The sequence below is a fragment of the Bombyx mori genome, chromosome 20 (genome assembly GCF_030269925.1).
Source record: "Bombyx mori chromosome 20, ASM3026992v2".
Taxonomy (NCBI): domain Eukaryota; kingdom Metazoa; phylum Arthropoda; class Insecta; order Lepidoptera; family Bombycidae; genus Bombyx; species Bombyx mori.
This window is the reverse complement of record NC_085126.1, coordinates 3,865,050-3,881,503: the sequence shown is the minus strand read 5'-3', so window position 1 is coordinate 3,881,503 and position 16,454 is coordinate 3,865,050. Positions and strand designations below refer to the sequence as shown.

General features: G+C 36.3%; 1 protein-coding gene across 2 annotated transcripts in view; it reads right to left on the bottom strand.

Annotated features, from left to right (window-relative positions):
• Positions 1-309: 309 nt before the first annotated feature.
• Positions 310-16,454, bottom strand: part of LOC101744064 (inactive dipeptidyl peptidase 10) — a 298,205-nt gene continuing 282,060 nt past the window's right edge. For both annotated transcript variants that reach the window (XM_038018151.2, XM_038018153.2), the window contains exons 13-19: positions 15,429-15,601; positions 13,158-13,300; positions 12,453-12,644; positions 11,882-12,039; positions 10,905-11,116; positions 9,408-9,583; positions 310-7,735 (exon numbers count right to left, since the gene is read on the bottom strand). In XM_038018151.2, the coding sequence (XP_037874079.1) occupies positions 9,440-9,583; positions 10,905-11,116; positions 11,882-12,039; positions 12,453-12,644; positions 13,158-13,300; positions 15,429-15,601 (1,022 nt within the window). In that variant the 3' untranslated portion in view covers positions 310-7,735; positions 9,408-9,439. The remainder of the gene's footprint in view (positions 7,736-9,407; positions 9,584-10,904; positions 11,117-11,881; positions 12,040-12,452; positions 12,645-13,157; positions 13,301-15,428; positions 15,602-16,454) is intronic.

Here is a 16,454-nt window from a genome sequence, read left to right as displayed (position 1 = left end):
AATTTCTCTCTCAGCAACACTGTGGACCCGAATTACGCCGTTTGAATTACAACACTATTGTAAACTGGATCCTTTTTCAAGTCAGAAGATCCTAACGGTAACTTTAACCCGCAAAGCCATAGATCTAAGTAAGTTTTCGTTTTACTAGTATTAAGGCGTGATCTGAATACGTGCAGATAGCTTCACCGACTGTCTTTGATTTCTGCGTGTGCCCAAACTTTGCAGTAAAGACGAGAACGTTTTTTCTTTCAAACTATCTATTCATTTTTTTGTAAATGATAGCTGAATGAGGTTAAATAAAACACGATACAGTTTTAATGATATCTATTTATTGATCTCACAATACATGGTGTATCGAGGATGAAGTTAACGAGATAGTAAATAAAATCTGAAGCAATAACAATTTATTTAGAAATTAGATATTATTAAATTGGTGGTGGCAGCGGAACATTAAAAAAAACAAGTCATTGGTTTTGTTTATTATTTATTTTGTAACGTTAAGTGCTGCTCTTCGATAATAATTTAATATAATTAAATTTAAATAAAAATTAAAAAACTTAATTAAATTTAATTTCAGAAAAGTTTATTTAAGAATGCAATTAGCTTTAATCTACTAACTTTTAAAGACGTCTTCATCTTAATTCACATATTGCCGCGACAATGTTGTCTCAGAAATAAAAATTAAAATAATTTTAATGTCGCGCTGCCATTAATATTGATTACTAACATTTTTTACCTGCATAGCCTCAAACTAAGCAAGTAGGTCTCCGTAATAGATCAAAACTGTGTACAGAATACGTATCTATTTACAAGTGATTTTAAAATTGGGATGGGCAAATACAAAACATATATTACATGTTCATAGATAGGTATCATGTTGGTATTTAAAAACTATTTTGTTTGTATGTTTAAGAAAAAAAAAACAATAAAGAAAGAAACGTCAATTTAAGGATTTGAGATGACAAGCCAGTCACGCAGTCTCCAAGAAAATGATGCGTATGAAAAACAGTGATAGAATAAATAGAAATATGTGAGAATTCACTATTATCTTTTTACAAAAACAATACTAAACTCTCACCGTTTCTATTTTTTAAACTAATAATTTAAATTTAATTTAAATTAGTATTTTTTATTAATTCCTGACTGGCTGTGTAATTTAGAGTTAACTCCTCTGAATTACAATGGATTATATTGAACAATTCAATTTAAATTCCAAAATTCACAAAAGATTCCTAACAAATCGCGTGAACTTTCTGTGGAGGTAGCTGTGTGGATCAGACCATAAATAAACATGAAATAGAAATGTGACATAATCTTAAACGTTTCAAACGAAAATAAAAATGAAATTAAATCACCAAAATCAAAATGAAATTACTTAGAACGTGTTAATTAATAAACACAAATCGCTTGCTTGACGTTTTAGATTCAAAATGGCGACGGTTCGACTATAAGTTTTATAATTGACATATTGACGAGGCGTTGAAGGATTGGCGTATTCCGAGGAAGGGACTACCGTCACGCCTATTTCTGCCGCGAAATCGCAAAAAAACTATGGTGGGAAAGCCGGTCGTGTTTTTACATAATTATTTGCAAAGCATTGTTTTCATCGTGTACTATTTAATCTTATGTACCTGCCTATTTTAAGAAAATCAAACTCAAACGGACAGGTTCAGGTGAGACTAGATACTTTTTTTTTAAACATTAATGAAACTCCCGTTTTTGAAAACGGAAGAGAAGCGGCCGATATGTCGTTTTCGATTATAATCTATGGGTATTGTTCTATCTTCTGTCTTAGTCTTAGTAGTTCTATTCTATTTTAGTCAGAGTTGTATTTTATGCTTGATTCGGGCAGGTTTGAATGATTTTTAATATAAGTAGAATATCAAATTATTTGTTTACATAGAAATTTAAAACTTATCTTCGGATGTCTAAAACATCCAGACACGCTTGCGTTAATTCGTGGGGCTGAAGACTTATATGATTGTGAAGCGAGGGAAATACGACGTATGGTGCTATTTTATGGTAATGGACTACCGAAAGAAATAAGCGTATGTAACTAAATGTTTTTTTTTTTGTTTTAAGGATTGAAGGATTACTGTTGGCCCGGAGGCCTTTCCAGTTTCACCAGGATAGGTGGGCGAGCAAAGGCTCAGCCAAGAGGGGTGGGATTTGCTAACAGCTGCCCGAGCGCCTTCAAAGGAGACCTAACAACTCAAGAGCAACTGCTTCGCGAATAAATCTACTACCGGATCGGAATCGCGACCCGCTGAGAAGATCCGGCGAGAAAATCAGCGAGGAAATGTTTTGCTGATACCTTCAAAGGCAAATGCCATAAAGAAAATTGAGACAAAAAAAAAAAGCATAATCAAAATAACCGATTTCCTTGTGCCTAATATTTTTGACAGAAGCTCTATTGATTTAGCGTTTAGCGTAACACGAAAACGGATAGTTATCATTTGTCAGTTAAATCACTGTCAACTGCAACCACGAGTCGCCATTTTGAATCTTATTCTTAAAGAAAGAGGTTACACAATCTTAGAACTAGACGAGAATTACAACAAATGAATAACATCTAATCACATAGAGGCATTATAGCCACAACTTGGTCTCATCTTTGCATTGCCAATAATTCTTTTTATTTATGTTCATTTTATAATTGGAAGACATACAATTTGTTGGAGATTAGTATATTTAGGTAAGCTAATAATAATAACAACGATTTTTTTTAGGATCAAATAGCAACAAAAGCTTTTTATGTAGGTTTATTCACAAGTCCCATTTCAAAGAGGGGCGAAAACATGAGTTCCTATGAAAAAGCGTGACTTAGATAACATGTTTTTGGCGGTCTTAAAAATATGATGGTTGATAATTCACAATTCAATCTATATCTATACTAATATTATAAAGAGGAAAGATTTGTTTGTTTGTTTGTTTCGAATAGGCTCCGAAACTACTGGACCGATTTGAAAAATTCTTTTTCCATTAGAAGCCGACATTGTCCCTGATGAACATAGGCTACTTTTTTTTTTTGTTTTTTTGTTTCATATATGTTTTAATGTTTCCGAAGCGAAGCGAGGGCGGGTCGCTAGTCGTATATAAAAATCAATAATAATTACAATACTACTATTATATTAGCAATGCAAAGATAATTGGAACGAATATTTCACCGAGAACATTGATAAGGCAAAAATCACAATCTGTGCGTTATTAATTCACTACCTACGATCTCATTTAAAAGATATTTATTTACATTAGAAATTAAACCTGAAACTACATTAGTCATACATTTTGGCACGTCTCCGATATGTATAGCTGTAATACTAACAGGATCCAACACATAGCGTCCATATCGCTAATTATTAGGGAGAATAAAATTGCATGAATTCAGCCACCGTTATTTATCACCTATCATAGGCAAGAATAAGTACAACAAAATCTTAATCGCGCTAATCCAATTTTTTTCGAAATATTCCATCCACGAAGCATTATTACTTGCTCCGTGGAAGATCTTTCCATCTTTTTTCCCTATAATCTCGTGACATTGAGGACGCTGTGTTAATTAGGAGCTTGTGTTGCAAATTTGTCATGAAAACGTCATTAGCGCGATTTAGGTTTCCGATCTTCTATCTTATTATTACATATACTAAAAATACAATATACTCGTAGTACGATCTCACTCTCTGTTTTCTATTACGTGGCTCAAAACAACAATCTTTTTACGACAGGCACATTCATTTTATTTGACAGCAGTCAATTAAATTTACAGATAAATTGATTTCATACCGTTTTAATATGGCGAGGCTTAAAAGGTGTGGTCCGTGTGTCCCTAATGTAGTTTCAGTTTGATAGTATTGTAGATTATATTTAAACAGGAAGTGAATATTCGATTTATATTAACGATAAGCGTTTTTTATTCTAATTAAGGTAATAATGTTAATTTTAGCTAATTCGATAAACCGCAAATGCGAAATATGTTGAATTAAATGCTTTCTACGAATTAAGCAAAGGAAAAAAAAAACATTTCATTAAAATTTTCAATCGATTTATCATTAGTTAACAAATTACAAAATCATTCGCTATGTCAAAATCCTAACAAAAATACTCCTTTCCGCTTAAAAGTAATTTAATTCAACAAAAAAACCCATCACAAACACCCCTTCGCTCGGTTTATTTCGTGATTCCAATTAAAACACTATTTGCTAATGCCGAAAAAGGCTTGTTTGGCACTTAGGTTTTCTTGTTAATTACTTTATTATTATTGTAAATAAATCTACATTATTTTAAGTGATTTCGAGAAAAAAAGCATTAATATTCGTGCTACACGGAATGGTGCTTATTTTTAAAATGATTACACTATATGTAATTTTACTAAAAAAAAAGTTACAATTTAGAAACCCCTAAAGACTAATGATCTAAATTTTACTAAATTCAAAGAATTTTTACTAAGTTAAAAGTTTTTTTTTATTTTATTATTGGTTTATTAAATATTTAACGAGCTATTGGTCTTTAATAAAATTTTATTTTATTAATTGCTAAATAGAGTTTTTATTATACAATTTAAATAATGATTTGAAGACATACCTTTTTGTTTTAATGTCATGAAAATGAGCAATTTTTACCTAAAAGTTAAAAATACTGATTAAGTTTTAATCGTGCTTTACCAGAATTTTTTCTTATCTACGTAAATCTGAAAGGTACCGATAGCTTTTGAGAGCAAAACTGTACCATATAATTTGGCCTTTTATGTATAAATTTATATTCAAAGGTGATTTATGTTACTGGAAAACGCCTTTAAAATAACTAGTACTATACTAACCAAAAATTGAAATAATTCTAATTATTTTGTAAAATTATTTCTCGTTTAGAAATTACCGTTTACCTTTTAAATTGTGCTCTAATTTCAATCCCATTAAGCTAATAATTGAAAGAAACTATTTAGAAATTAATTAATTAAACGTTTTTAATACTGTGACCCTATAAATGATGTATTTATATTTTATTTAACGAAAATTGTCGGCGAGCTTTTTAGTAAATGCTGTAAAATGGGATTCATCTATAGTGACAAGCATAGCGATATTTTTGCGTGTATAAAAAACGTGCACCTCCCAAAGTGAACTTAGACAAAACGAAATTCAACTTTGGCCCTCAGAGAACGTCCGCAACTATTTGAAAGTTTATCCTACCTACATTAATAAGTTGAATTTTTTTTTCCGCCAAATATATGACGAGTGAGCGCCCTAGCCATTATCGATTTCACAAAGAATGGAGCCGCTGATTCGCCCACTTATTATTTATTTTATAATCTAGTTATAAATTTACTAATAAGATCACAAAGTGACTACAGCACTATCAATTCCATCATTTTTCACTAAGATGGTAGTAACTAGTAACCTATTGGTACTGTCAGCCTCACAATACGAGAGAATGTTTTAAATACTAACTACTTAATTTTTATTGGAACGAAGTTCCTTATCGCGCGTTGTGAAAGGGGGCTAGACGGAAAAAATTCTTACGAAAAGTTGTCACGACACTTTTTAGATACGTCATTCTGACCAATCAACGTGTAGGCGCTTATCGCGTGACATTGCTCGTATCCGATTGGTCCGCGTAATGAGTACAGTTTCTCGAGATAGCGTTTCAACAATAGTAATTTAGTTCATAGTATTGTTTTTTTCTTCTTCATAATGCCGTAATTTATTATTATAATTTAAAAAAAAAATTACAATTCCTTCACTAATTAATCGAAAGGAACTTCGTTCCATCCGGGTGTCCCTTGACACCTCTGAAGTTTTTATTAATACTGATTTTATTTTTCCATTTTTGATCTCAACGTGTCGATTAAAAAGCAGAGTAGCGTTAACGTTATTTAAAATTAGCATTTATTGGAAAAGTAATTTTTTGTTGAGCATCTTTTACTAATTTTGATTGTTTAGTGTTATAAATTTATATTACGTTAATTTTTCGTTTTAACGACACTAAAGTATCATTTGTTTTACTCTAGAGCATCTCTATAAGAAGTTGCTAATATAGATTACTTACCAAAGCTATTTTTGCGTTTGTACAAGGTGGGCCAAAGGAAGTCATCCGATGTTGTTTGGCTCTCTTTTTTTTTTTCTAAATGAAAAACTTCGATTCTGTTTTTTGATTATCTTTATTTGAACCTTTAGAATTTTATTGGTCAAGTCGAGAAGATGATATCGGCTAAATGGGCGCCGTCACAATTGATTGCTTTACGGGCTCGTTTTATAGCATTTTTCATCACTTCGGCAAGAACTGAACTTTTACTGGTGGTAGGACCTCTTGTGAGTCCGCACGGGTAGGTACCACCGCCCCGCCTATTTCTGCCGTGAAGCAGTAATGCGTTTCGGTTTGAAGGGTGGGGCAGCCGTTGTGACTATACTGAGACCTTAGAACTATATCTCAAGGTGTGTGGCGCATTTACGTTGTAGATGTCTATGGGCTCCAGTAACCACTTAACACCAGGTGGGCTGTGAGCTCGTCCACACATCTAAGCAATAAAAAAAAAAAAGAAAAAACTTCGGGTGACAGATTCTCTCATTCGTGTCGAATGTTGTTCTTGAGGGTCTCGAGCTTGTTGACATTGGCGGCCATTTGCAAAAATAAGAGCATCTTCCAATAGGGTGATTTCTTTTGGCCCACCATGTTTAAGCAGCTTGTGCTTGCGTCGAATCACCGTCTGCATGACCTCGTTTGGTATGTATGGAACCCGAAAATAGTACGTTTGAAAAATATTCTATTTTCGCTCAAAAATTTATCGAAGAATATTAGAGTTAATTACGGTTTCAGGTAAAATCGCCGCCGCCATTGGGTAGCCCAAGAGCTCTCTATCAAGTTCATTTCTTTATTTATCTTTAGAATTTAAGTAAGCTGTGCATTTTGACTTTAACAGATACAGACAGTATGATGATAGTGCGAAAATTAAAAATAGCGTTGCGAGATAACGTTATCACACATTTTTTCAACATAGATTTTTTCTCTCATCTCTAAAGCCTTTTTCAAGGATCCAAAACCGCAGGTGGACTTCGATTTCGATTTATATTTTGACACCACTTTATTATCCATCTCGCTTAAATTCGATAGTATGAGGGAGATAGATAATGGAAAGCACTTCCAAATATTTTATACTTAGTTTATAATACTATATCATCTATAGGTCTTAGCTCTAACTTTGTTATATTATTAATTTTGACTTAAGCATATCGTTGAGCGATTTGACATTTTAGATCACTTTAGTGGAAATTCCACTTTAGTTTTGTTCTTGTACGATTCTTATTTAACCTATATGTTTGTAAGTCTCAACTTTAAATAATTATACATATCTTCGACTAGTTAATAATGTATTGAATATTAAAAGAAGACTAGTAGGTATTAAAATGAAGACATTAGTTGTATATTAATCATTCCTAAATACTTTAAAAGGTGCAATCAAGTTTGATATATAAGACAAAATTTTGTGCTATGTACATACATGCATAAAGTTAGAAGGTTTTTTTCGTTCAAAGATATGGCAAAACATTGTACTATTTGATAGTTTTAGAAACTTTATTAGATAAAATCCAAAACGGAATTAGACACGAGACTAAACTGTTCAAATTTTTCAAATCATTTTCATTGATTCCGTTATAATCTCGTGAAGATCAATGAATTATTACCTCTCCCCTTTTTTTTATTTAAACTACCAAAACTCTGTTTCTGACGACGGTGTGATTTTTACCTGAAAAATAATCAAAAATGAATTAGCTTAATGTTAAATATAGCTTTGCCTGAGAATAGGACATCAAACATGTGAATGATGTAAGAGCCACAGAGCCTATAAAACTATCAGATACCAAAAGTCGTTTAAGGTGTATAGGAGATTGTGGAAAAAAAAGACAGAAGTATATAATCTATCTATCAATGGCTTGAAGTCCAATGATATAAATACTTGAATACTCGCCAATCAAGACCGTTTGAATAGGTCTTTGTGGTTCTAATTTGACTACCCTATTCTCCCGGTAACTTCTGTCTATATGGGTCGCCACTCAAATGTTTCTCTTAATATAATAGATTGTTAGTACCCATATGGACTCTTTCCATTCTACTGTGACACGGCAATCATATCATTCAAATGGATTCAATGAAGGAGCTGGTTGTACTAGGCGCTCAGCCACTTGGAGTTTACTGTTTTGTATAATACCTTCAAAAAAGATCTGACGTGAAGCAGTGTACGAAAGATAAACTCAGGTCAGGTCAATTTTACAAAGCACAATGAATGATTTTTTTTTAATTTTATTTTCCTACCTATTCTAGTAACCTCGAGGGGTTATTCTAGATTCACCGAGCTAGTAGGTGAGCTCACGGGGCTGAAACCTGATGACGTTGCTAACATGAACCCTAGCAAGAGCCGTGCTTCGCAGAATCTACCACCGGATCAGAAACGCGACCCACTGAGAAGATCCGGCGAGAAACTCAGTGGGCTGTGTCTGTAGGTTAATTTACTCATCGGGCCCTTCGTCGCAAGCGACGGCTTCGACGAGAATAATGATCGGTGCTTGAGGTACCTAAAAGCACCGTTAGTGGATTGGGAGGGTCCGAAATGACATGTTTTGGGCGACGTCGACTGTTTTCTATTCGGTCCGCAGGATCGGGAAGGTAATGAAGAAAAAAATTAAAATAATCACAGCACGCACTTATATATAAAAACTAATTGAAAATAATACTGGCTGGTACAAACAAACGTCATGTGATACGACGTAGGCATAATTTGATGTGGAGCTACGTTTAATCGTCGGCGAGCACTTTCCTACTCGCCCACTTCGTAAATATTAAGTGTTACTAGAGGTCCCGCAGTAGTCGAAATTCGACTATAATTAATTGGAATTGTAAGTTTGTACACTATTATGATTGTATTTTATATTTCTATAATCACAAATTTCGCCAAGACTACACTATAAACAATATTAACAAAGGCAAACAATATTTAATCTATTCTCAATTTGACCACAGACGTCAAGAACAAAAGTTTGACAATAAATAGTATGCATGCGTGTGTGCGTCAAATACATAGTATGTAGTGTGTGTAATGTTTTCTTTATTGATTTAAAGTACCTTTTATGCATTATTTAAAAAAAAATTAGCATTATGCACTTCTTCTCTGTATTCTTTATAAGTGTGGAAAATTTCATACTCCTCCGTCCGCGCAATTTTCGTAAAAAGGGATACAAAGTTTTTGCTTCACGTATTAATATATAGATGATCTATGCTACTCGCTATAGTATATCCGAAGTCTATCTAACGGTTGTCGGGCAGAAAACTATATTACCAGTAAAATCACAACTAAAATATCATTTTACTGACTACAAAATGATCAAGAAATGTTTGAGGTAGCTTTCCGACATTAATCTCACCAAGAGCACAACTCCTCGTCTTTCCACGTATCTCAGTCAAGGTTTCCGCCGTTCCTGAGTCCCGCCTTGGTCTCGGGAGGAACCTGCTTCCTGAAGCAGTCGTCGAGGAACGAAGACATCGTGCGGTATAAGTGATGTTTCACGCCTTCCAAGCTGTGACCTTCATCCGGGTAAATCTGGAGATAAACGTGTTGCTTTATTTGTGACATAACTGTTACTAGTGGTCCCGCAGTAGTCGAAATTCGACTATAATTATTTGAAATTATAAGTTTGAAGTATGGTTCTATTGTTAAAGACTATTATCTATACTAATATTATAAAGAGGAAAGATTTGTTTGTTTGTTTGTTTCGAATAGGCTCCAAAACTACTGGACCGATTTGAAAAATTCTTTTTCCATTAGAAGCCGACATTGTCCCTGATGAACATAGGCTACTTTTTTAAATTTTTTTTTATTTATTTTTTTGGTTTCATGTGTGTTTTAATGTTTCCGAAGCGAAGCGAGGGCGGGTCGCTAGTACTTCTATAATTACAGATTTCGCCAAGACTACATACACTGTAGACAAATAAACAATATTAATCGATTCTGAATTTGATCACAGACTAACAAAAGTTTGAAAATAAACATAGAAGTATTCTTATGGGTGTGTGTCAAATACATGGTAGTGTGTGTAACGTTTTTTTTATTGATTCAATGTACTATTAATGCATAATTTAAAACAAAATTACCATTCGGCACTCCTTCGCTATATTCTCTATAAGTGTGGGAAATTTCAGACTCCTCCGTCCGCGCAGTTTTCGTAAAAAGGGGTACAAAGTTTTTGCATCACGTATTATAGATAGATTTGGAGGCGGATAACTGTTATTGCTTGTCCGAGGTCTCTAGGTGAACGAAATTTACGTGGAGTTGTCTATGGGCTACACTGGTGACTTTATATAAGATGGGTTGTGAGCTTATGTACCCATCTGGGCAAGATATAAATATTGTTACGCCGGTAAGAGTAACGCCATCTATCGCCGAATAATCGAACGAATATCGAAGGACCTAGTGGCACCTAGAGCGCTCGAGAAGTAAACTCCATCTATTGTCAGATAGCGGAAACAACACTAGAGATGTGTGGATTATTCTCGATAATTCTAGGGATGTGGTATCGACTATAAACGCGTTGCAGGGATGGCAGGCAGTTAGTTACTAATCGGAGCTACTCGAAGCGAAACAGCGAACGGATCACCTGAAGCGAAGTGAGAATTTAAAGTGTTTGTGAAGTGTTTAAGTGTTGAATACAGTTTTAAGTTGTACTTTGGTGGAATTTTATTTATCCCGAACCCCAGTGCGTAACAATATTAAACTTTTTCAAAGATAAGATTACCAGATACGTTATTTAATACCTTCCTTTTTTTTAAACAAAATTTTCAGCGGCATGCAAACAGATTAGGAACTATATTTTTTCTAGGCAAAATCAATTACATTACATGACATTTAAATTATAAGTCATTACCTGCTGCCGGAACATGCTGCCTTGTTCAGCCAATGACCTTGCCAATGCCATAGTCTGCTGTATATGGACACTGTCGTCTGCTGTGCCGTGTACTAGCAGCAGCATCTTGTCGTGTAAGGCCGCCGCTTGCTTGGTGACGTCAGCTTCAGCGTAGCCTCTGTAGTTGCCCGTTGCGTTTGGAAAGCCCATATAACGCTCAGCGTATGCTGACGCTGTATACGTAATAAAACAAAAGGAATGTTTTTTTAACTGCTTTGATGAGTGGACGAGCTCACGGCCCACCTGGTGTTAGGTGGTTACCGGAGCCCATAGACATAGACGTAAATACTACCGCCTACCCAGAGACCGAGTACTAAGTCTCAGTTTTACAGTACAACGGCTACCCCAAACCTCAAACCGAAATGTATTACTGCTTCACGGCAGAAACTGTCAGGGTAGTGGTACCTATTCCTACAAGCTCACTATAAGCACTACCAGAAGTATCATTCAGTATTATTTTTCAAATATATTTCATTGCTTAAATTAATTAGAGCCGTGCGTAGAAAATATTAAGCTATTTCCACATTTGTATTTAGGTTTTATATGTGAAATTATTAGATTGTGCACACTTCATATGTTTGTTTCTTAACAGTAACTTTTAGTGATATTTTAAAATCTCAAATGCGAGGAAAATGTCGTATCCGAACTCACCACAAATGACGTCACCACACGAAGAACGTGGCGATTAGTGCTCACGGTTAATGTCCTGTTTTTTTTTTTAATTACTTCTTAGGCAGATTAGATTACGGCCCATCTGATGGTGAGTGGTTACCGTCGGTAATGGACGTCACCAATGCCAGGGCAGAGCTAAAGCGCTGCCTACCGTTATTGATAGCGGCTATTGGCATTGGCAGTGTTAAGTTTGGTCTTAATTATACTAATAAATAAGTTTTTAAATTCAAAGTACCAGGCGCTTATAAACGTAAAGAGGTAGATACCGTAGTAACGCCAGCGCACGATAGGCGTGACTGCGATGCCGCAGTGGAAGACGCTGGGCGTGCTCGCGAGCGCCATTGTCGCCAGGAAACCGCCATGCGACCGCCCCCACACCGCCACACGGCGCGCGTCTATGAAGTGCAGGGAGTCACGAAGATACCTGATTTAATATTACATCAAACAAAAACTTGTTTAATAAGGTATGTTTTAGTGCTTTTGGATTAACGTCCTAAAGTCCCAGCAGCAGAGCTACCATTTGCAACGGTTGTTAGAAAAGGATTTAAAACTGTCTCAAGACTCGAGATTAGGCCGTGATAGACGTATACGCAACTAGGCTAATCAAAAGAATAAAAATTCTTAGTTAAATATACCTATCTATATTATAGCAGTTTTTGCTGCATACGAAGTATACTGATTAGTGATCAAACTCTTCTACTGCAAACGCCTCTGATATCTTTCTATCCTTTTACTAAGAATGATTTTCTAGTAACATAGACAGAACTAGCATAGATAATACACTACTAGCACTTCCAAATTTGGCACTGTAAAAAGGGGTATTTAAAAAATATTAACTCGGCCACTTCCAGTTGATCTTGCAACTCTACGGTCCCCAGTCTTCTATGCAGAGCATGGTGAGCTCCTAAGCCTCTGCCGCCAGCCCCTCTGGCGTCAACCGTAGCCACAATGGCCCCGGCACCAGCGGCCAATGACCCCCAGTCAACAGCCCAGCGCTCTGTCACAAGCTGGCTACCTGGAGCTCCGTGCCTGCCAAACAAAACCGCCTTTGAAAATTTACATCTAAAATGTATACTGTCAATAACTTGACAAATCGATTTTCGATTAGGTCGTATTTGACTGACGGCAGTAATGTGTTATAGGCAATCACAAACAAAAGGTATATTTCGTAATGTAAACGATTTTATGGATAGAATTCTTTCAGATAGAATAGATTCCGGCTTAATATATCTGTATATATATATTTCTTCTGTGCGTGTGTTTGTCACTGAGCTCCTCCTAAGCGGCTGGACCGACTTGAATGATTTTTTTTGTATCCGTTTGGGTGGCACCCTGGATGGTTTAGATTCACAAATCAACCCGGCAAATGCCGCTGCAGTCGGTACCTAGGTTATTTATCTTTCCTAGAAATAATTTATAAGGAAAAGCAGCGTTTGCCGGGCCAGCTAGTATATTTGTAAAATAATCGCAGAATCCACATATTTTGTGCAAACCGTCACACGTAATTCGATGAAACATGAAATAAATGCAAATAAAACTTACACTTTTAACACCAGAGGGTACTTGGTAACTTCGTCTTCTCTAAGACCCGGTGGTAGAAGCAGGCGTACCCGGGCTTGGTGTCCGCTGGACAAATGAACCGAGAACGTTCTCGGTGTGGGCAGCGCTATCAACGACAGTCGCTCCTATTAAAACCAAAGCAAAAAAAATACATGTGTGCAATTCACACGCGGTAGAAGTGAAACCTTCCAAAATTAAAATACAATTATCCTAAACGTCTTAAGTATATGTAAAATTTTGTCATTAATAAATAATTGTAAGGTAGCGCCCTCTGTGAATTGATATTTTAATTTCACGTATAATCCTAAATTAAAATTCACTACAAGAGCTTTCATACACACGTTAGTATTAAGAAATCTCACAGATGGCGCTGTATTAAATAGTATGTATATTTCTGTCTCATTCTTTGCTGGCTTCATCCTACACATTTTTGTATTTGTGTCTCTTACCTGTCGTTTTTTCCGTTGCATCCGGTTTGAAATCACAACGATACTAAAGAAGTTTTCACTTCAAAAAAATTATAAGACCTGTATAAAAGCCTGTGTTGTGGCGTGCAACCTCTTTGACAGGATATTAGACCTACAACGACTAGACGTAGACTAAGATAGAGACTTGACAAGAATTCGAAAAGAAACAAAAGAAAAGATATGGAATGAGGGCGGACGTGCCTGGCGGCAGGGAGTTCTCTTAATGCTTTTCTAAAAATGGACGAACCAGACGACAAAGAATGAACTGATCGTTCTCATTATGTACATAAAATAGACGATAAATGAACAAACCGACCGTTCAAACTCCAAATACTTAAGATATTACCGAATAGTAAACAGTCGACGTCGCCCAAAACACGTCATTACGGATCCTCCCGATCTATTAATGGTGCTTTTAGGCACCACAAGCACCGGTCACCGTCCTCGTCGAACCCGTCGCTTACGACGAAGGCCTCGACGAGCGAATTAACCCATAGACACAGCCCACTGAGTTTCTCGTCGGATCTTCTCAGTGGATCGCGTTTCCGATCCGGTGGTAGATTCTGCGAAGCACTGCTCTTGCTAGGGTCAATGTTAGCATCACTCCGGTTTGAGCCCCGTGAGCTCACCTACTACTTAAGGTTACGCTGAAATAGCCTCTCAAGGCTAACAGCTTAGGTAGGAAAAAAAATAAGAAAAAAAAGTAGAATATTAAGTGTAAGTGCTCTATTAAGATCTTAGAAAAATAGTCATGATATATTGCACTTCTGAGCTTAATAATTGATATAATCATCAATGTCTTAGGGAAATCAAAATAACATCTTCAACTAACAAAAAGTTTTTCTCAAATCGCGTACCCTGATGTGCAGTAATGCCAAGGCTTGATTCAATAATACAAATTATATTATAGTACCTACATACTTCTTGGGTTAAGATTTTTGTTTGAAAGGGAAACATGTTTTTTCTGTGGAGCACGGTCCCTTTGTTTCGGAACGTAAAGGAATACATTAATATAATCTTTTTGTACGAAATAAACGAAATGTATTCGCGGATCGAGTATCTGGGATACCGGTTACAAAAGTGTAGGAAATCTTAATGTTCAAAATATATATTTTTTTGCTTAGGTGGATGGGCGAGCTCACTGCCCACCTGGTCTCAAGTGGTTACTGGAGCCCATGGACACCTACGACGTAAATGCCGCCTACCTCGAGACATAAGTTCTAAGTCAGCTTTAACAGCACAACAAAAGAACACTTATTGCAACTATAATAGTTAGACATATGCTGTCGCGGCACTTCTTGTAAATAATAATGACGTGTTCTACAAAGTCGTAGTACATTATTACATTTTACGGTCGCGAGGACTGAGCCCGAATTCCGCGGAACCAGGTTGTTGAAGGACCATTATTACTGTTCAACGGCAACTTGAAATAAATGTGCAGTGTGTGTTATTGCTTGCTAAGATTTTCGGTCGCATTATTTATGTACACACAAAAAAGAAGACATAGTACAGAGTAATAGGAAAATTATGTACAAAGGCACTGCTTATTTTTTTAAGAAATCTCTTCCAGCAGACCTGCGAGAGGATTATGAGAATAATAATTAAAAATGATGAGTGTGTGTGTAGAACAGCTAAAATAACAAATACAACATGAGAATTATAGTTATGCACATACACAAAGTAATGCACATACACACAAAATATTATAAGTAACACAGTATATACGAAGAGTATAGAACAATTACATTACCAAGCATTACCAAGAACAAGTATACTCGAATCTTACCTTCACAACCGTATTGTTTTCCAAGTGCATGACTAGTCTTGGTTCCGGAAGCGCGGTCTTGTGGAGGCTTGACGTCGGAACGCCGGGACCGAGGCACTCCAGCACGAAATACGCCGCCGTTGGACTGAAGTGTGCCTCGTGATACAAACAAGGCAAGTTCTGCGGCACACCCTCTGAGCGACAACAAGTGTATTTTGTTAGGCTACATCCACATCAAGTACTGGAACTATACCTTCCAAGTTCAAGACCAGTCTCAGCGTCCATGAATCGTATTTTTTTTATGATTGAAGGATTACTGGTGGCCCGGAGACCTTTCCAATTTCACCTGGACAGGTGGGCGAGCAATGGCTCAGCCAGGAAGGGTTCTCTAGTGAATCAACTACCGGATCGGAATCGCGACCCGCTAAGAAGATCCGGCGAGAAACTCAGCGGGCTGATGCATGGGTTAAGTTGCACGTCGACCTCTTTGTCGACTTCGACGCGTACGGTTACCGGGGTCCTAAGCCTACTCCTAGTATTAGAGCTGAAGGTGTCTAATGCAAAGGTAATTGGATCCGTAAGGACGTGTCTAGGGCGTCGACGGTGATGAATCATGTATCTCTTATATATTAATACTTAAATAAAAAACTTAGGTCTCAAGCACCGGTCACCGTCCTTGCCGAACCCGTGGTTTGCGACGAAGGGTTCGACGAGTAAATGAGTCCATAGACACAGCCCACTGAGTTTCTAGCCAGATCTTCCCAGTGGGTCGCGTTTTTGATACGGTGGTAGATTCTGCGAAGCACTGCTCTGGCTAGGCCCAGTGTTAGCAAAACTGCCGGTTTGAGCCCCGTGAGCTCACCTACTGTTTCAGTGAATCTAGAATAACCCCTCGAGGTTACTTATAGGGATGAAAAAAAAAACTTTGTACCCCTTTTTACGATAATTACGCCATCGGAGGAGTATGAAAATTTTCACACTTATAGTTTATATAGAGAAGGAGTGCAGAATGTGAATATTTTTTCAAATTATGCATAAAAAATACAT